This window comes from Xiphophorus hellerii, chromosome 19, assembly GCF_003331165.1.
Source record: "Xiphophorus hellerii strain 12219 chromosome 19, Xiphophorus_hellerii-4.1, whole genome shotgun sequence".
Classification (NCBI taxonomy): Eukaryota; Metazoa; Chordata; class Actinopteri; order Cyprinodontiformes; family Poeciliidae; genus Xiphophorus; species Xiphophorus hellerii.
Window position 1 is genome coordinate 27,640,216 of NC_045690.1, and position 21,503 is coordinate 27,661,718.

The 21,503-nt window shown below is 40.6% G+C and overlaps 1 protein-coding gene across 4 annotated transcripts in view; it reads right to left on the reverse strand.

Moving 5' to 3' along the window:
* LOC116709639 (serine/threonine-protein phosphatase 2A 56 kDa regulatory subunit epsilon isoform) overlaps window positions 1-21,503 on the reverse strand; it is a 47,078-nt gene that overhangs the window by 4,531 nt on the left and 21,044 nt on the right. For all 4 annotated transcript variants that reach the window (XM_032548291.1, XM_032548292.1, XM_032548290.1 and 1 more), the window contains exons 3-12: window positions 16,286-16,482; window positions 11,019-11,120; window positions 10,467-10,559; window positions 10,225-10,355; window positions 9,447-9,506; window positions 4,841-4,949; window positions 4,313-4,366; window positions 3,421-3,471; window positions 3,220-3,339; window positions 3,007-3,134 (exon numbers count right to left, since the gene is read on the reverse strand). In XM_032548291.1, coding sequence (XP_032404182.1) covers window positions 3,007-3,134; window positions 3,220-3,339; window positions 3,421-3,471; window positions 4,313-4,366; window positions 4,841-4,949; window positions 9,447-9,506; window positions 10,225-10,355; window positions 10,467-10,559; window positions 11,019-11,120; window positions 16,286-16,482 — 1,045 coding nt within the window. The remainder of the gene's footprint in view (window positions 1-3,006; window positions 3,135-3,219; window positions 3,340-3,420; window positions 3,472-4,312; window positions 4,367-4,840; window positions 4,950-9,446; window positions 9,507-10,224; window positions 10,356-10,466; window positions 10,560-11,018; window positions 11,121-16,285; window positions 16,483-21,503) is intronic.

A 21,503-nucleotide genomic window follows, 5' to 3' on the forward strand; every position in this document is an offset into this window, starting at 1 on the left:
GGTACTAAAACACTCAACTGTAGTCTTAAAAAAGCAAACCCAAAAAATGGATTTTATATAAATGATGTACATTTTTGCTCTTCAGTTAGATCCTAGCTAAGTGATCAGTTGTTGGCTTGATCTTAAAACAATCTGTGTAATGCTGGTCAGACACAGAGCCATCCTGAGCCACAACAGGACTAGGCAGGTGCTTGGGGGGGGCCCCCAGACTTTCAGGGGCCCCATAAATGCTAAGAATTTAACACAGACCATAAATCTATACTTTCAACATATTTATTAAGAATGACAATGCTATTAAATCTGATTTAATGGTTTTACCATAGATGCATTAAAAGCCTTAAATTGTTTAACATTTAAATTTAAGAACTAAAATTGCAGTATGTCACTTAAAAATGTTTTTTTTTTTTTTTTTACATATTTATTAAAACAGTCACTATGTTGTGACAGTGTAATAAGAGACAGATCTGTGAAAAATGGAGACAACCCTGTAGTCCTGTTGCCATCTACAGAAATACAGCATTGGTCAGAAACTACCAATCAGAGCCAGGAGGTGGGTCTTAGTGCTGTCAATCACAGCTCCCCGCTCCGCTACAGCTGATTCACCCCAACAGAGGCCCGGTCCCAATGCTCAGTGCGCACCCTATGCCCCTCTGTGAAGTGTGGATTCAGTCAAGTGCACCTAAGGGTTCAAGTGTGCAGCTTTAGAAGCAGCAAAAATGTGAGAATTGGGACAGAATGCCCGTTTTGTAACTTCAACGTCCAAAATGGAGGGACTGGTCACTCTTTAGGCATTTGTGCTGGTATAAAGTACAATTACAACAAAACAAATTATTTTAAATGTACAGCAAAATCGGTCATCAAGGGCCGGCATCCTGCATGTTTTCGTTCTCTCCCTGGTTTAACACACCTGAATCAAATGATGGCTCGTTAGAAGGCCTAAGAAGGAAATTGACCTGCTGAAAAGGTTGTTGGTACCACCAGGGAGAGAACTAAAACGTGCAGGATGCCAGCCCTCGAGGCTTTGGGCACCCCTGAAGTACAGTAAAGGTATTTTGCTTTCCTAAGTCATTGTTGGAGATATGTGTTTAGTTATGACTTGTTGAATAAAGAAAATTCTATGTAATCACATGTTCAGAAACAAAAAGTTTTTCAATATGTTACTTTTGATTTTTTCTGATTTTATTCTATTTTTTTTTTTTGCGACAGACAGCTTGCTCAATGAACTTTGTCATATTTCCAACAGGGCAAAAAATACACATTAGATTGTACTAATATTCAATTTAACCGTCTGCCATTTGACTAATTAGAGACATGATTTTTTTACGCATAAAAACAATCTCTTATGCAGCCAAAGGTTAGCTTGGTATAAAGTGGAGCTAATAAAGATCAAGTTAAGGACAAACATATGGCATATATATAAAAAAAAAATGCCTGATGCTACAGTTGAAAAATAAAAAGACTAATGGAACTAAAATGTCCTTTTTAAAAGAAACTATGAATGTTGTGACTTTATAGACCAAAAACTTTACAAGAAATTCCAAAGGAACTCTAACATCAGTTTTCTTCTCTACCCTGAGAAGAAAACAATTCTTTAAAAATCATAATGATATCTCTAAGGAAAATAAGAACCAAATAGCTTTCTACTCCACTCCCACAAAAAACTTTAGATATTAATTTCATAATTATGTATAAAGTTTTCCCTTTAGTGACTTTCTGCAAAATAAATTTGAAATAAATATAAATTTCTGTGTGTTTTGTGACTGAGATTTTGAGACCATACACCTTTTTCAATTGCGACTTCATTAATGTTTTTAGAAAGATTTTCAAAAGTGGATATTTTGCTAGAAATCAATTCCATCTTTAAGTTTTAATATAATAAAATTTGGTCTTCTAACAGGGAATGAAGAGTTAAATCATGATATATTTATTCCTCGGGATAAGTTTTATTCACAAATACTGCTTTCTAAAAAAAAAAATCTCCATTTTTAAAGTGAAATAATTTTATCCAAGAGTGTTTAAACATTGCAACATCACAAATGCCCAATTTTTATACCAATATGTTAATATCTTAATTAAAGATTTGTCTTGCATTTGTGACATTTTATTTTACTTTCCTCACAGTTAGTTTGTGACTATTCTTTATTTCTTCTTCTTTCTGCTCAGTTTATTGGATGTGGAGAATGTGGTACACACTACGCACTCAAACCCTTCAAAATGAACGCGCATTTGAAGGACACAAGGGCGGAACGAGGGAGGGAGTGCGAGTATTGGGACATGGCCAGAGTCTGTCATGAATGCTAAGGCTAGTGAGGAGTGGACAAACCTCCAGTGACCGGGGGGAGGGAGGTTGTCTGTGTTAGCACAAGACTTTGTCTTGTGCTAGAAAACCCAGCTTAGTTTTTATGTAATGAGTTAAATTTTACAGGTGTTTACAGGATGAGACATATGTCAACATGTTTTTCTCCCATCACTGACTGACATTTTAAACAAAAGGTTGTTTCCTCCAGCCATAAGCGTCGTTAATTGTAGATTGTTGTTTTTGTATGATTAATCACTATACCTAGATTTGTAAGCTTAAAATGTAAATATGCACACAGTTGTAGTTCTTGCAGGTATGGTACTCTTAACAAGGCTCTCCTTCTGCAGCACTCCAACCAATTATCTGAATTTTGTTTTCTTTTTGTAGCAGTAAGCGGGTAATGTAGTCTCCCAGTACTCAGCAGCAACTAAGGGAAACGTACTGCACTACACACACATACTAGTAGTAGCACATTTGTTCAGGGGATACTGACAGATATATTTTATTTTCTAGTTCTTATTTGCCCCACCCCTTCATCGGTAACCATTCTAACTGAGTTGAGTTTTCATTATTTCTGGAAACACTGAAATCTGAACTAGAACAAATCCTATTGTTGATTTGCAGACAGATTTATCTCATGTTTTGTGTAATAATTCCCTAAACAGACAGTTTGTTCATGTTCATGTAAAGTGTGCAAGACGACTCACGGGTTCCAGTGCTCTTTCGAGATCCTGTACAGGCTGGCAAACATGATGGGCAGGATGACGCTGGAGTTCTCCTCAATCAGACTCATGATATATTCGTTGTTCCAGTAGTACAAAGCTCGCTCTGCGACCTACAGAGAAGCACGCGAGTGCACACACACATAATCATCTCCAGATCCAAACAGAGCAGTCAGGTTTCTATGGGACATCACTAACCTGGAAATGTGGGCTGGAAACGCATCTGGAGATCTGTTTGAATAGCGGCTCCTGGATCTTTACAAACTGTGTGGGCTCTATCACATCCAGAATTTCCTCCAGCTCTCCCAGAAACATCACCTGAACCACCACAGAGGAGAGCATTGCTTATTGACTGAGCGTGTGTAGAGAGATAGTCGTCCTTTCCTTCAGCAGCCTTACCTCTTTTTGACTGCATGTTTTTGGCCAGAACTTCAGTAAGCCTCTGATGACCTGAGGAGGAAGGCATAGAACATGGAAACGTACTTGAGTTTCAACTCTGTGTTATTCTAACTGCAGTGTGTGTGTGGCGCTACACAACTTTGAAAGTAGTTTTAGGAAAGTCAACAAGAAGCAGGGCCCAGAATATCTGAAGCAGCAGGTATTCTCAATGGTAACCTCAGAGTCTCATCTAAGAGTATCAGCTTTTCTTTTTGCAGAAGGTTCAGTTCTGTGGCTTCCATCAAGCCAACAAAAGTCAGTCAAGTCAGCTCCTCCACGTCTGAGACTGAAAGTCAAGCAGGAAAAGGTGGGCCTCCCACTAGGGCGGGGCGGGGCAGGTGGGGTGAGAGGTGGCGAGGAGCCAGCTGACAGCGCTGCAGTCCACTTCCTGTTTCTGGAGCAGTTTCTGGTCTGCTTGGCGTTCACATACATTTGAACTGTACCAGAGTTTACGTCAACTGAAACCAACGTTTTAGGTGGACCAGAGTTCACTTTTTTGTTCCGCATCAGAGTTCGATTGTACATTCAGACCTCCTCAAACAAACCAGACTTTCTAGACAAGTGAATTAGAGTTTAATTACAGGACCGGGTTAGTGGGAATGATGAACTCTATCCTGGTGTATTGTTCAGGAATCCTGTAGGATGGCTACAGTAAGCTGAAGAGGATCACTGGGAAAGTGTCAGGATGGATGAAAAACCCAGGTAGCTTTAGTCATCCACACCCCCACTATTCTTTATTATTGGAACATTAGTGATCTATTCAGCAATGATATAAGCATAGTGAATATCTGGTGTGAAGCCAGCTGTAGTATGTTCACTTCATATATTCAACAAGAAGTGTAGTGATACTTACTGGTTCTGTTAATGTCGGGTCTTTCTCTAAGAACTGTACAATGCAATAAGCCAACTGTAAAAAGAGAAGAGTTCAAGCTTTAATACCAGTTATTTCAAATTGGTTAGGTAGATTGCAGAGCTTAAATCATCAGGTTGGTTTGATAAAACCTACAACTATTCAAGAGATCAGAAAATCAAAGATTCAGAAGCTGTTTGTTTCCCAACTTTGTAAATTTGTAATCCACTCTACCTCCAGAAACAAAACCTCGTTATTTAAACAAAACCTAAAAATGAAGTGTTTAAAAACAAAACATTTCAAGTTTCAAAACTGGTGCTTCCCCCTGAACAGGCATCAAATAAGTTCAATAATATCCAATGATATCTTTAATAGAATATCACTTGAAAAAACACATGGTTGGATCAGAGTTCAGTTAAAATTAAAAACGATTTTAAATCCTAAAATCTAAGCAGCACAATAAAAACGTCCAATCAGTGTCAAACTGACAAGAAAAGGTAACTAAGGTTAAATGTTCCAGAAAGACATTACCTGTGCATGGAAGAGGGACAGACTCCTGACAGTATGAAGGGGGATCAAGACTTTAACCAGAAACTGCTTATGTTCTGCTTTCAGTGGCAAAGCAAAACCATTGATTATACTGGCAGAAAGAGAGACGAGACAAAAAGTACCATTAAACACTGAAACAAAGATGAGCTACGTTAGCAGTTCATAACGCAAAAAGTCAGTAATGAGCAGAGGTAATATGAATATTTAAAAAGCTCACATTAGGAAATTTAAAACCTTCAACTAAATCTGTTTATAGTCTAAAACTTTAAACTCCGAAAATGAAACTGTACCATATAAATTTCTAACAATCTCTCTTGGATGATACGGACTAAGCTGAGCTAAGTACAAACATAATACTCATTCATTCAATTCTTAACCTTTACATATGAAATAAAGAAAAATAATCTGTTTTTCTCAAAATTCTAAGATGTGTGACAGTGAAATACCAAGATGGATCAGCTGCAGCAATAGTTTCACAGAAACAATTTCAGGTACCCATCTGTCTGAGAACAGTAAGAAACTAGGTGGGTCCTGTCGTTTTAAAGAAAAATATTTTCCATGTAACCTCTTCCAAGAAGTCAAACTACAGGCTGGGATTGAGAGGAGCAACCATCCTTTAATCAGTTTTGTTGATTAGTTCTATGTAATTTATACGTTTTTTTAATCAACATTTAACTGTTTTATCATCAAAAATGAAAAGTCTTTTCAGACTTTTCCCCCCACCCTCCATCAGCCAGCAGGCCTCAACTCAGATTATTAGGCAGTTCTCACTCCCCCCTTATGATTTAGTATTACATGCTGATAGTCATCATAGGCTCAATGTAACAACTTGATATAGCATTTATTCTGTTAGACTCCAGCTGCTGCCATAAGCATCTGCTGGCACCAGAGTTCTAGTCGACACAATTCTTACCATTTAATCTTTCATATTTACTTCAAAACATTTCTCCTCTAAATCAACGTAGATGAAGGGAGAGTCTGAAGCTGTGTGTGTGTGCGCGCGCGTTTGTAATACCTTGTGGGAACCATTTTCCTGACACATACTACATTGTGGGGACCCACTGCTCCTTGTGGGGACAGAAGCCTAATCCCCACAAGGGAAAATGCTATTTTTGGGTCAGGGGTTAGATTTAGGACTAAGGTGTGAATTGAGTTTTGGTTAGGGTTAGTGTTAGGTATATAATAGGTATATTATACCTATTTAGGCTGTAGAAATGAACGGAAGTCAATGGAAAGTCCCCACAAAGATAGCCATGCAAACGTGTGTGTGTGTGTGTGCATGCTTCTGTGCTACAGTTCCAGAACAAACATGATGCATGGAGGTTCTGATTACTCATTAACGAGAAAGGCAATAAAAGTTTCTTAAAGGCCAGAGTGAACTTTAGCTTAGGTGAGGATGGATGTGTGTTTAGGTGGTGTGAACAGCTTGGTTCCAAATCTCAGCAGCATGAAGGCTCAGATCAGAAGCTGCAGCGATGGGCCTGGGACTGGGATTGGTATTGGGCCTGGGACTGCTGATGAGCGATAGGAGTGAAACACTGGAGACCTGCTTGCAATGATAAAGGTCAACCATTTTGTCCTGTTGGTCCCAGCAGCCTGGTTGTGCCTGGGTTTCAGTCTAAAGTATTTTACTTCATTTGCTCTTAATCACACCAAATGTTGACTGTGTTTCTATGACTTTGTATTTTTGTGTTTTTAAGATGTATCGCACAGGTCTAAAAGCATGTCTTGATGCTGAAATGTGCTACACAAATAAAATTTGATTTGAGAGTTTGATTAAAATTTCCTAAATAATGAGACCATCTAAAACTTGAAAATAAATGGCTAAATAGTATATAGTTATAAATACTAGTGATTATGAAGTTTGATTTTACAAGAGAAGTTGGGCTACAAAAAAGATTAAGATCTTTTTATTTTTAGAGTTGCACTCTGAACTGAGACCTATTGTTATTTTCAGTTTCAAATACCACTTATAAGAGCTTAATTATGTTATTGTTCTTTTTATAATGCAAGGTGGTAACATACATATTTTATACTTTTAAAGGTCAACTTCTTGTTTCCATCTTCTGTTATGGGATGCAAAAATTGGTCTGAATTTCAAAACTTCAAAGAATTAAGTTTGAATTAAACCAAGGAGTCAATTTCCTTGGTTTTTTAAGGACACTACACTGTCTAATGCTACATGAGGAAGTAACACTATGAACAAGATCATCAATTTGAGAAGGAAGGAAATTAAAGACAGATCCTTTAAAAGATTTAACAGTAAAGTCTGATAAAGATATAATGAAATTTTCTCTCAAATTTGAAATACTCAGTTAAAATAAAATCAAAGGTTATTAAAAATGGTCAAATAGCACAGTTATGAAGAAATACTGTTTTTTCGTCACACTCAATGCCAAGGTCTAAAGTGTGGCTACCAGACTCTGAAGGACCTTGAATTCTTTGGGTAAAGCCAATTGAGTCTAAAATAGCATTAAAAGCTACATTTAGGCCATCACTTTGTGTCGACATGAATGTCACGTCCCCCAATATCTTATCAGTATTTACCACTAAATTAGATTTAAAAGAAACTTGATATGATTTAAAAATTGTGGTTTTAGTGCTTTGCAACTAGGATGAGGAAAACTGGATTAGAAGTTCAAAAGAAGTATAGATAGGAAGGCTTGATCAATAAATCTGAATGTTGCTATCCCTCCACATTGATCCTGTACTACAAGGAATGTTAAAATTTAAATAACTAGAAGCGGTTGACTCATTTATGCCAACATAATTCTTCTGCAGCAGCCAGGTCTTTGTGAAACATAACTAATCAATCTGATTATCACAGATCAAGTCATTAACTGGCAAAGTCATTGAAGAGAGATGTTCAATAAGCCATATTTAATAGTTTTATTTTTATGTTCAGAAAGAGTGGTATTTCATTATTTGTATTTCATTTAGGTCAGTCTTTCATGTCTTTAATAAGTGACTGTGGCTCAGTGGGTAGAGTAGTAGTCTTATAATTGGAAGGTATAGGTTTGATTCCAGCTTCTTCCTATGTTGACGTAACCCTGGGAAGTTGCCTGCCAATCTGCATAACAGTGTATAACTGTGTGAGCGTTTCTGACTGTGAAGGGGTGAATGTGGCTTTAGTGTAAAGTGCTTTGAGTGGTCAAAATGCCTGGAAAAGCTCTATAGAAGTTCAGTTTATTTACCAGATAATCCATTAGATTTTGGTAAGACAGCCTTGACTCTGGTGGGTGGGTGGGTAACAGTGTAGAAGCTGCAGAGTGTAAACCACTACTCTGCTTCCTGGCCTGGACCCTGAGTCCTAGTGTTTTGGAGGACTAATAAATTTGGCCAGATTCCTACAAAGAAGATCTGCTCCATCCAAAGTGGGATGGATGCAGACTCTATGGAGAAGACTGGGTTTTCCCCAAATGTATGCCAATTATCAATGCAGCCCACATTGTTTTCAGGATACCCCCTAGATAACCAGCGGTTGAATGACAGCATCAGGCTAAATAAGTCATCACTGGTCAGATCAGGCAAAGGACCAGTGAAAATGACAGAATCTGACATTGTTTCGGCAAACTGACCAACGCACCAACCTAGTTGGCACTAATGACATTAGTGTTGGCTTATCCTTAGGCAACAGTTTCAGACAAGAGTTCATGTCGCCTGTGGCAAATATTTGACTTTGGTCACTGGTGTTGCTACCAATTAGAAACTTCTTCTCAGCGGGTGTGTTGTTGAGCGGGGAACATATGATTAAACATACAGTATAAGGCGCACCTAAAAACCTTCAATTTTCTCAAAAGCCGAGAGTGCGCCTTATAATCGGGTGCGCCTTATATATGGACCAATATTGAGCCACAACAGGTCTCGCAACAACGATAAGCAGCCGCCGACTTCATTTTCCCCAGTAGAAGAAGAAGGACGCGGTGCACGCTGGGTTGTGTGTAAAGACCCCAAAATGGCTCCTATTAAGAGACACGCTTACGACGCAGAGTTTAAGCTCAAGGCGATCAGTCACGCAGTAGAACACGGGAACAGAGCAGCAGCGAGAGAATTTAACATGAACGAATCAATGGTGCGGAAGTGGATATATATTGTGATTGCACTAACGTTTGATTTACCGTAACAGTATCAGACTGTTTTTTACGTGTTTATTGAATCGAGGAAAAGTTCCCCTCCACTATATGTTATAGCTTGCTGTTGTTAAATTATAAACTGTGTCACGAAAATACCACGTCACTTACTTTACCTCGGGGAAATTAATAAAACAGCTGTTTATTTATTTTGGGATTGAACGGAGTTTTCAGAACACTGGTTTGTAATCTATTAATAAAGTTTGACTGACCTATCTGACTGTTCTGTTGACATTCCCTTTAGCGAAGTTCCATCTAATGGATGCATAACGTAACCCCAGCCTCTACTGTAGCGTCTATTCTATGCGCCTTATACATGAAAAAAGTTTTAAAATAGGCCATTCATTGAAGGTGCGCCTTATATTGCGGAAAATATGATATATGAAATGACAGTTTATCTGTCAAAAAAAGTTGGTACACTTCACAGAGAACCACCTTTACTGCAGATTTCCACATACCTTCCCAAGATCTCCAGCAACTCAGCCACTCCATTGAAGTGCTCCGTCTCATAAACAAAACTAGAGAAAGGAGAGTAAAACACAGCAAACAGGTAAACATCAAGGGCCTCATGTATAAACTTTTTACCTGTCATGAAAATGTGCGGCAGTCACACAAACTTTTTGCGCACAGTAACAAACTTTGGTGAACGATGAAACTGAGCCAAAGTTATCCTCAGACAATACAACACAAAATAAATAAAACAAAAATAAAAGGATGAGAAAATCTCACTCGTATGTAAATAGTACATTTCCTCAGATTTTTTCACATAAAGATGTAAAAAAAACATTGGTCGCATCGGTCTGTTTGCTGAAATGTATGTTAAAGAAAATGGAATCAAATCAGCAGATTAACTCCAAACAGGTCAAGTTTGATTATTCTTAAGGTGATCAAGGTGTGTAGACAATCACAAGTATATAAGTAGCTGTGCAATTGTGGAACGCTTTAGAAATGATTGAGAACATTGGTAGTTGAAGGATTCAGAGGGAGCATGTGTTCAGAGAACATATTGATGGTTCATTATCCTTCAGATTGCTCAGACTGATAATCCTGGAGCTCTGCTGGTTTTGAGTAAAAATTTTGACAATGGTGTATTCTGCCCTGCAGATGTGTTAATTTATTAAACATCAACAAAAAAAAGCTGAAGTGCATATTTTTAAACTGAAAATGTCCCATTATAAAATAATCAGAGACATATGAGAATGTTAGAAGTAAAGAAATGTATCAAGAAAAACTCACCGTAAAAAAATATTATTGATCTGTTTTCGTATAAAAGCCCTCAGCCCCAGGAATTTCCCGTAGATTCTATGCAAGACTGTCTTCAGATAGTCTCTTTCTCGAGGGTCCTCGCTGTCAAACAACTCCAAAAGCTGATTGAGGGGAACAAAAGCAGTGATGTGGTGAAGAAGAAAGGACACCGAAACAACTGGTAAGCAGTGGAAATGAGAAGAGAAGTAGGACAATCAGCAGCAGGAACTTACCTGTAGGACAAACTTCTGGTCTATGTACTTTTTGGCAATGCTGGGCTGGAATTCCTGACTCTCCAAGAACCGAATGAAGAACTCATAAACCAACTAAAAAAGATTTGAAAGAAAGTAAAGATTACTACTCATTACACATAGAATATCTAAGCAGGTGCTGTGAGCATGAAAATCAGGTTTTCTCCTGGTCATTCTAGAGGAGGCAGGCTACCAGCAGCAAGGTTTGAAAAAAAATTAGTTTCCATACCACAGAACTCTCCACCGCACTCACTGCAGATTAATGTCTTTAATGGGATGCCAGACAAAGAACTGGAGGCTTTTACAACAGAGCAAGAGCCAAATGGAAAACACCCCACCACCCCCACACACACACCTTTTGCTGCACACTACTGGTTAGGTTTGTAAAGACTAGAAGAAAATACTATTCACTAAAGTTTCCTTTGCATTCAAGAAGGGCAAGCTGAGCTCAGAATTCTTTTCTCAACATATTTTTGAATATTTTAGCTTTATAAACAAATTAAGACATTCTGTTTGACAATGCATATCTTTTACCTGTAAATGTGGCCAAGATGCCTCAAGTGTGGGCTCATCCTCCTCAGGGTCAAACTCATTGCTGTCACTGGGCGGAAGGGTCCGGAATATGTTATGAGACACCTGGAGTAGATAAACAGAAAGAATAGAAAGCATTCTTAGATGAGAAAAGAATCATCTTGATCCAGTTGATCACAATGTTCTCCAAGAAATTATGTAGGAATGAAAGCCTTAGAACTCACCTGTCTGAAAGATTCCAGCTTTTTTATTAAATGAGAAATCTTCACATTCTAAGGCTACTTGGGAACACTGTCTCCAGTGTCATAAATCTCTGCTATTTTTGACCAAGATGTCATTTAAATCTCATATTAAACAAGTTTCTAGGATTTCCTTCTTCCATCTCTGAAATATTGCCAAAATTAGAAATAGAGTCCTGTCCAGGAGTGATTCTGAAAAATTAGTCTATGCATGTGTTACCTCGATGCCGGACTACTGAAATTCTTTACTATAAGAAGTTCACAAAATACAATTAAAAGCCTGCAGCACTGTAGCAAGAGTTCCTATGAAAATTAAGAGATTATAATTCTTCTCATTATTCTATCTCCACCTAAAACACACAAAGTGTGTTGTGTACCTAATACAATGGTGCCAGAACAGGGGAGCTATGGGGCCAGTGGACCAAGTGTGGCGATACACTTAGGTCAGCTAAGTCAGGACCAAGAACATCAACAAATCCGGGTGTTTCAGGTAAGCAGCAGCGTGGCACAGTTCATAATGAACTTACATGTAAAACATGGGGAAGTGGAGCTACAATAATCTAGGGTTAGTGGCTGCAATTTTAATGGAAAGAAAATCTGATTTCATACATAGAATGAAAAGTACCTGTCTTTTAGAGTAAAATTTATGTGGCTTCAGTGTGGTATCAATACAAAGACTTCTTCAACTGCATGCAACAACCATATAACATATTATTCACTAATTAAATTATTTTTTTAAAAAATCTTCACATTAGGTCCATTTATGCGTCCAGCACGTAAATGGACGTGTCCATTTTGGCCCAAAATCCTCATCTATATTTGGCTCGAAGCAGATCAATTCTGCTTCCAAAGTAAACAAATAATTGCACAGACACTGTCACAATTTTTGTTCATCCAAAAGCCAGCTGGGGTTTGCGACTGCGCTATGATGGCAGTTCGCTTTGGAGAAAATTTAGCCAGAGGAGCAGAAGAAGAAAACTTCTGCAGAAGTACAACGACCAGATCATGTCTGACATAACGGAAGTAAAAAATAATCAGCAGATCTTTCTCAAGTAGTCTCAAGTAGCAGTAGTCTGCTTGAGTGACATTCATTCAGATATCCAAAGATGGCGGCACCCAAAATGGCTGCGGCTGCATGGGCTCTCGACAACTTGCGAGTATTTGAGCAAAATACGCTGCCAAAAACGCTACAAACTTTGCATCCACTCAGTAAGTTAGCATATGATCGCCAGCGTCTGCTGGAATTACGATCATCAAGTGATTTTGGACTCATAAATACGACTACTCTGGAGTGTTTACGTGATCTCGGAGTGCTACGGAAGCAAGATCCAGCGGCCCGCAGCGCAGCGGACTCGCCTAGCAGCACTAGCCGGAGGAGGAGAAAGCGAAGGCGGTGCGACCGGCAGCGGAAGCGCGGCTGTCGAAGTGGACTAACAGCTAAGCTAAACGCTAACCCCCACAGATCGCCGCTTCCGTCCATCTTCCTCTCCGACGTCCGCTCTCTGGACAACAAAATAGACCATCTGCAACTAGAACTGTCTTCAAAGAGAGAGTTGAGGAACTGCTGCGCTCTCATTCTGACGGAGACATGGCTCAACTCGACCATACCGGACAACGTTGCTAGCCTGGAGGGGCTCGCTACATTCCGCGCAGACAGGAGCAGCGCTCTCAGCGGTAAAACCCGAGGAGGGGGGCTGTGTATTTACATCAACAACAACTGGTGTAAAAATGCCATGACTGTCACCAGTTACTGCTCCCCGGACATCGAGCTTCTGACTGTTAACAGCAGACCATTCTACCTGCCCAGGGAGTTTACTGTGGTTAGCATCACTGCTGTGTATGTGCCCCCCAGTGCTAACACTAAAGAGGCTATGAGTGTTCTCTACCGGACCATCAGTGAGTTGCAATCCTCACACACAGAGGGCGTTTTCATCATTGCTGGGGATTTTAACCAGGCCAACATGAAGACTGTTCTCCCTCACTTCAACCAGTATGTGGATTTTCCAACCAGGGGAGTGAATACTCTAGACTTGGCCTACACCAACATCAAAGAAGCATTCAGAGCAGCCCCCCGCCCCCACCTTGGCTCTTCAGACCACCTATCTGTTATGCTAATTCCTGCATACAAGCCCCTGCTGATCAGAACAAAACCTACAGTGAGGCAGGTGAGGGTGTGGACTGAGGGGGCCATGGAGGCACTTCAGGACTGTTTTGAGTGCTCTGACTGGGAGATGTTCAAGGCAGCAGCCACTTACAACGACCAGATCAACATCGATGAGTACGCCATGACTGTGTCAGCCTACATCAACAAGTGCACAGAGGACATCAGCATCACCAAGAACATTATCACCCGGGCCAACCAAAAACCCTGGATGACTAAGGAGGTACGGGAAATGCTAAAAGCACAGAACTCAGCCTTCAAGCCTGGCAACAAGGAAGCACTGAGGACAGCGAGAGCTAACTTGAACCGTGCTATATGGTTAGCAACGCGAACCCACAGTCGAAAAATACAGGAGTTCTTCCACGACACCAGCAACACCAGGAGTATGTGGCAAGGCATAAAGGCGATCACAGATTACAATCCATCCTCCCCCCCAGTGGGCGAAGTTGATGCTGACTTTCTCAATGGACTCAATAACTTCTTTGGGAGGTTCGAGGCACTGAACAGTACTCCGGCAAAAAAACTGTTCCCCACCAGGAAGAGGAGGCACTCTGCCTGGACACAGCCGATGTGTTGAAGACTCTGAAAAGAGTCAACCCACGGAAGGCCCCAGGCCCCGACAACATACCTGGGCGGGTGTTCAGGGAATGCGCAGGTCAGCTGGCTGGTGTCCTAACAGACATTTTTAACACCTCACTGGACCAAGCCACAGTGCCAACCTGTCTCAAAACTGCCTCCATCATTCTAGTGCCAAAGAAACCTCAAGTCACCTCTTTCAACGATTACCGGCCTGTGGCACTGACTCCCATCATGATGAAGTGATTTGAAAGGCTGGTAAAAGAACACATCGTCTCCAGACTCCCCCCCACATTCGACCCGTTCCAGTTTGCCTACCGCCGAAACCGCTCCACTGAGGAAGCTATCTCCTCCGCCCTACACCTGAGCCTGGCTCACCTGGAGGAGAAGAACACTCATGTGCGGATGTTGTTCCTGGACTTCAGCTCAGCGTTCAACACAATCATCCCACAGCATCTGGCAGGAAAACTGGGACACCTGGGCTTCAGCACCCCCCTGCGCAACTGGCTGCTAGACTTCCTCACCGACAGACCTCAGTCAGTCCGGATCGGACAACACACCTCCGATGTCATCACCCTCAGCACAGGCTCCCCTCAGGGCTGCGTCCTGAGCCCTCTGCTGTTCACTCTGATGACACACGACTGCGTCCCCAGGTTCGCCACCAACCACATCATGAAGTTCGCTGACGACACAACGGTGGTGGGCCTCATCAGAGACGACAACGACCTGGACTACAGAGAGGAGGTGGAGCAGCTGGTGGACTGGTGCAGAGAGAACAGCCTGATCCTGAACGTTGACAAGACGAAGGAGATGATCGTCGACTTCAGGAAGAACCGGCCCAGCCACGCTCCACTGCTCATCAACAGCTCGGCTGTGGAGGTGGTCAGCAGCACCAAATTCCTGGGGGTGCACATCACAAACGACCTCACCTGGACTGGGAACACCACGTCTCTGGTCAAGAGGGCACAGAAACGCTTGTATTTCCTGCGGAGGATGAGAAGAGCACAACTGCCCCCGCCCATCCTCAAGACGTTCTACAGAAGCACCATAGAGAGCATTCTGACCAGCTGCCTCTCTGTGTGGTATGGAGGCTGCAGCGCCTCCGACTGGAAGAACGTGAGGAGAGTGGTGCGGACAGCAGAGAGGATCATCGGGGCCCCCCTTCCCTCCATTCAGGACATTTCATCCCAGCGCTGCGTGTCCCGAGGCCGAAACATCATCAGTGACCCCTCAGACCCCCACCATGGACTGTTCTCCCTGCTGCCCTCTGGAAAGAGGTTCCGCAGCATCCGGTGCAGGTCCACCAGGTTTCGAAACAGCTTTTTCCCACTTGCCATCAGACTGCTGAACTCTTAACTGGACTGCACTCAAAATCTGGTCTCCACTTCATACCTTGTACATGTACAGAGCTAAATAACTCCTATTTTACTGTCAGTCCTGCACTTTATATTTTATATTCATATTTATATTCATATTTCATACTGTATTTTATTTTATTCTGGAGTAACCTCACAACATTGGAACCTCAAAACATTGTCCTGAGCCGTATGCAACGAAATTTCGTTCTGTATACACCCTGTGCATGCAAAATGACAATAAAGTCAGTCTAAGTCTCATAATCTCACTCTAGGGTGCACAATCCTTTTTTTTTTTTTTAAATAAACTTCCTCTTTCTTTTCTTTTTTAAGGAACATTAGAAATTAGTGTAAAAAAATAAATGCTCTTTTGTCAGAAGTTCTCCACATTAGGACAAACAGAAGACTCATTTTATTTTTGCTTTTCTGACTTTATTATTATGACCACTTAGCCTTCTAATCTACTAATTTACATAGACAATGAAAACACCCCCGATTGTCATTATTCTACGTATGTAATGTCAGCCTAATTGATCTTTGCCTTTAATTCTGTAGGTATTTATGATACAATAGGCTATTCATACATTAATGGCAGATTTGATATTACCCATATTAGATCTCAGCATTGAATTCCCTGGATATGCAAATATATGAACCCAAAATATAAGTTCAAATGTGTATATTTTGACCATAATTTAAGTATTTGATTGTTTTAGAAGCTTTAAATGTTCCTTTAGTCAGTTCTCCACAGAAAAAAAGAAACCCTGCATGCAGGATGATGTCGTTGAAGCGGTGCTTGTTATCCAGCCGCTAATTTATAGGAAATCTGCTACTGAAAGGAACAATAAGAAAGAGTTCTAGGAAAAATGTGAAACTCAAAGGCATGAGTGCTTTTAGGTGACCCAGTACTAAGCAGAAGTGTGTGTTTGACCTGCTTACCATTTTGACAACTTCTGGATAGGCCTGTTCTGTCAGGTAGCCACGGCTGATAGTCACATAATCCACCAACTCGTTGAGCGTTGAACGCTTATACTCTTTCATCTTGAGGTCCGACAGCGTGTCCATGAAGTCAAAGACAGTACAACACTGTTGGAGCTTCTTTAAGAACAGTTCCGGCTGCTCTGGTACTGGAACGTCTGCAAGCACAAACAAAACACAAAAACCAACAGTGAGACGAAACTAAAAAAACAGAGGATGAAGTGTACAAGCAGTTATAGTCAAAGAATTAGGGTCTTTCAACCCACTAAACAATAAACAATGAGAAGACTTCACAACTTTGTTTTAAATGCCATCAAACTGTCAAGAAGCCAACCCTCCTTTTAACAAAAATATTTTAAAGTCTAGTGTCTGAGCTACAGAACCATTTCCATAGTTCTAGTGAGAACAGGCACCTCTTTTAGACAGACATTGCTTTGAAAACCAAATATTTTTAAATGCAAAATCTGTTTTGGAATAGAGGTGCAATGATCATCTGGAAGGGTCCACTCGAATACAGTCTCTGGCATTCCAGCTGCAGGTGCTAAGACAGCTGCACATCTCACATTGCGGGAATCCCCAAGGCTGACGTCAGAGGTACCTGCCCTTTACTGCAGCTCACTCACCAACTGCTCCAGTGTGTTCCTAGCAAAACACCAGCAGTGTTGCTGTTTTACTGGAAAGAGATTGGGATTCATGTAATTACTAGTAAAAGGGAAAACACAGACATGTTCCTTCCACTAAGATGACACTGGACATTTTGGTCCTTTCTGATCTTTACTAGACATCTTAGTTTAAATGAGAAATGGCCTGTACTTGTCTAGCGGTCCATCAAGACCCCAAAGCATACATTCACACACTGATGGTGGCAAGCTACTGGATAGAAGCCACTGCTGCCCTTGGGCAGAATGACGGATGTGAGGCTGCCATGCACTGGAGGATTCTCTGTCCACCACCAGCAGGGGAGGTGGGTAAAGTGTCTTGCCCAAGGACACAGCAACTAAGACAAATGGAACAGGAGCACGAACCAGCAACCCACCAGTTAGAGGATGAACTTCTACCTCCTAATCAACAGTCTTCAAAAAGAAAAAAAATCTAGTCGACTTTGACATCCAATAAAAACTAGTTAAGAAATCTCACTTAATTATTGATCTCGCTACAATGTTACACAGAAATACAAATTAACCTGAGCCTCCCAGGAACTGTTTTTTGGCATGCTGTACAAGGCTGAGAAAGAAAGCCATTTGTGAGACCATTGGTGACAATACAGCTGACAATGGAAAACAAACAAAAACAGTCATACCTGTCAAGTCACACTTTGGCTAGGAAACGACAGCTTTTTTTACCCCCCTTTCCCGCTGTGCTGCCATATTATTATTTTCCTGTAAATGTCCCATATTGTGCCCCCTCCGCTCTCACATTGGTTACATCATCCCCCTGCTCGTACGTTACAAACTTACATGGGTATATACTACTGCATCTCCTCCCCAAACACTTCCATTTTCTTATAGTACATCTGACAGTTGATTGTGGAATATTTAGGAGTGAGGAAATTTCATGACTGGACTTATTACACAGGTGGCATCCTATCACAGTTCCACACTGGAATTCACTGAGCTCCTGAGAACGTACCATTCTTTCACAAATGTTTGTAAAAACAGTCTGCATGTATGTGTGCTTCGATTTACACACCTGTGGCCATGGAAGTGATTGGAATACCTGATTTCAATAATTTGGATGGGTTAGCAAATATTTTTGGCAGTGTAGTGTAAATGCACAAGTCCAAGGTTGTATGAGGCCCGAGCAGAATTCCCATTATCAGCACCACTAACAGCATTTCAACACAAATTTAATGGAATCTGGTAGAGGGGTTCTAGTTTAATTCGCCAGCCTTGAAAGCAAACAGTGATAAAAGTAACTTGCTGAAATACACAAATATACATTTACAAATATATATTTGAACAAACAGAGCTCAAACTCAAAGATTAAACTCATTATTGTTTTCAACACTATAGTTGTGTGTTTAAGCATTGTTAACAATAGCTTCCAGAAACATAATCACCCACAATATTTTTATATTTCCTGACAACTTAACATTGGAAATTTACTTGTATTTAAAAAATATGTTTCTGCACAGTGTGTGGGAGTATTGGAACACGGAACTTGCTAATGTCTAAATAGTATGTGATTTTATTTTTCGATGTTCAACCAATACACATGCAAATTATGTACATTTTAAATTGGGATTCATCTTAATTGCACATCCCTTTGATTGCCTGTCCGATACACCTATTTCTAATAACTGCACAATATTTTCTATTATAGTCTTGTACAGTATATTATTATAATCAGTCCTTATTTTAATGTTTCATTTTTAAAACTAAGAACTTTCTATGCGAACCTTTATATCTGTTGCTGCTGTTATACCAGTTTGTCCTCAGCAGAACAATAAAGGCTGTTTCTATCCTATTCTAACGAAGCTTGCTAATTTTAAGTCTCATCCCTATGATTCCACAATCCCAGGTCTATGAGCTACAACCTCAAAGTCCATGATCTGGGAATCGTGCAGTCTGGAAGAACAAAGTGATCCATAACGGAGAGTTTGTGCTTCAGTGTTTGTGGAACTCATGTGAAAGGGACTTTTTTCAGCATAATATTGCGACAGTTAATGGGCAGTTTGTGCACTTTGAAGTGCAAGTTTTGGGTTGCTATGTTATTTAAAAAAAAAATGTTAATTTAATGTGTACTAAATTTTGAGATGATAGATTAGCTTTTATTTTCCATTGTGTGTAGTTTACTCTGACCTCGTAAGAAACGTACTCCTCTGGGGTAACCTGTGTGTGAGCGGGACCTTTATTAGACTCTTAAATCATTCAAGCAAACCTTCCAGCTGCTTAGATATGCTGAATTTATTTTGGGAAGATCATTTCTAAGCAAATGTCTCAAAAATAGGCTTGTGATTACATCTTTGACAAGTGAGAAATACACAAAGGTAATTTGTGCAAAATTTTAAGATCCCTTTAAGAGTTTTTATTACAGACTAAAGCCAATACATAAACAACTCAAGGTAACTTTTTTATGTTCAACTTGCCAAATAACTTTAACAAGGTCTGTCAACTCTGGTGTGTCTCAGATGTTTAAGTTACCCAACATAATCTCAGACAGCAGGGTTTATCTTTAAATCCTTTGAGTCAAATTTTTGTTAAATTTACACCGTGATGAATAAGCTAGTAGAGCTTACTGTAGGAGGAAAGCACTGATTTTGAGTGGTTGAACAAGCAGCAAGCCTGTTTCAGGAACTTAAATATTCTTACTGTAACAATGATTAAAGAAGCAATGAATTAACATATCTGGGTCATAACTACCCAAAATTTTAGCTAACGCTTAGTTGCTTACAAGATGAAGATGACCATCTTGTTACACATGCTCTGCTCTAAACCCAAACATTCTCAGACAGAAATGATGATCAAATGCACTACTCAGACTTAAGCCAGCTCTTTACTTCTAAATGCTTATAAAAAGCAGCTGTTTTCCATTAGTTCTTTTGAAGTTCACCTTTGCACACATAAGAGACAGACAGGGTTGTCTGGTAGAAGACAGCTCCTGACAGCAGAGGCTAACTTTAACACACCATGCTATGCTGGCAGCTACATGTTCACAAGACTCCTTCAATGAAAACTGTAACTCACTTAATCAGATTTCCTTCCTCAAGTAGGAACCAACAGCTGAAACAGACAGTCATGAATGTGACTGTGGGAATTAATTTGTGCAAAATATGGACAAGAGGCTTAAATAATCCAGTCTCCTCTGATGACTTGTTTGTGGCGAGTGGAGTTGGAAAAATGTAAAGAGACACCACATGGATCGGGTTTCTCTTGAAGGGAGGACGGACATGGTGGGGAAGACGGCAGCATGTCGGTGGTCTTCATTGGCCACACAGAGCTGGAGAGAAGCCCCAGAGAGAAGCTAGGCTGGGCAGCATTGTGCACCTATTTTAGCTTCTCATTTTTTTAAGCTTGTTGCACACTGAATTTGGAGACAGATCTGCCCTCCTACATGAATGCTAGCATGTAGATACTAATACTAAATCTGTGGGGAAATCCTGACAACACCAGCCAAACAACAATATGGGTCCACAACAGAGAAGGCGTGGCCTTAACTGCTCTGCCTGGTTGAGCCGAACTGCCAAGGTCTGTTCTCACTACTGCAGCTGTGTGACAAAAATCGTGTCATTTTCTTCTCAGTCTCATGTTCTTTGGCCCTTCTTCTCACAATACCACTGGTGAACTTTTCATCCCCGGTTCCATGTGAACCTATTGTGTGGTTGGTCAGAATTTCATGAGTATTTATGTAGAAAGCAGCACTACTCAGCTTCCATGACCTGCTGTTCTGACTACCTTTGGAAGGTAGGACAGAACATGTTTTTCAGTCAGAGAGCAGACTCTAAGGAGCAGTTGTCCAAGGCCGTGAAGATGCAACACTCAATTCTGGTCCAATGAAGTGGGAAAACTGCTCAACAAAGCCTTCCCTTTTTTCTTTTTGTTTTTTATGATGAGGGGAAAACAAAATGAGATTTTTCAGCCTGACAATCATGATTTCCTCCTCCTCCGAACTTGAGAACTCATAATTGTTCCTCTCTGCCATGGTTACTAATTCTGTTGTACATCACACAAAGAAAATCATGACATTACTGGCGGGGAGGGGGGGCACTTGGTTTGCTCAGTCTTATGGGCTATGAAAGGTCTGTGCAGTGGGACTTCCGCCTGACAATGCTGGGCCCTTTAGAAGATGGAAGATGAAAACCCTCATTTTAGATGAGCAGAGGGTTTTAGTCACTTGAATAGAGCTCACATTTTTTTGAGAACTTTGTACTAAGCAAAACCGTTTCTCAGGTGATGAGTGCGGAGAGACCTTAGCTCATCTTGGCAATATTTTGACAGCACACTGCATGAGGGTAAAAGGTTTATTTTGTAGCAGCAAACTTTGCTTTATTTTATGGTAAACTTAAGTCCACGCTTCTCCCTTTAGTCGTTTACTAGAACAGCAAGCCCCTTTCTTAGAGCTGACCGCTCCCGGTGTAATCCCTGTTGGCCCAGAACAGTCCGGTAGCCCTCGATGGAGACACTGGCATCAGGAATGTCTCCGTAAAAACACCAGTACTCATTCAGTCTCCTGACCAGCC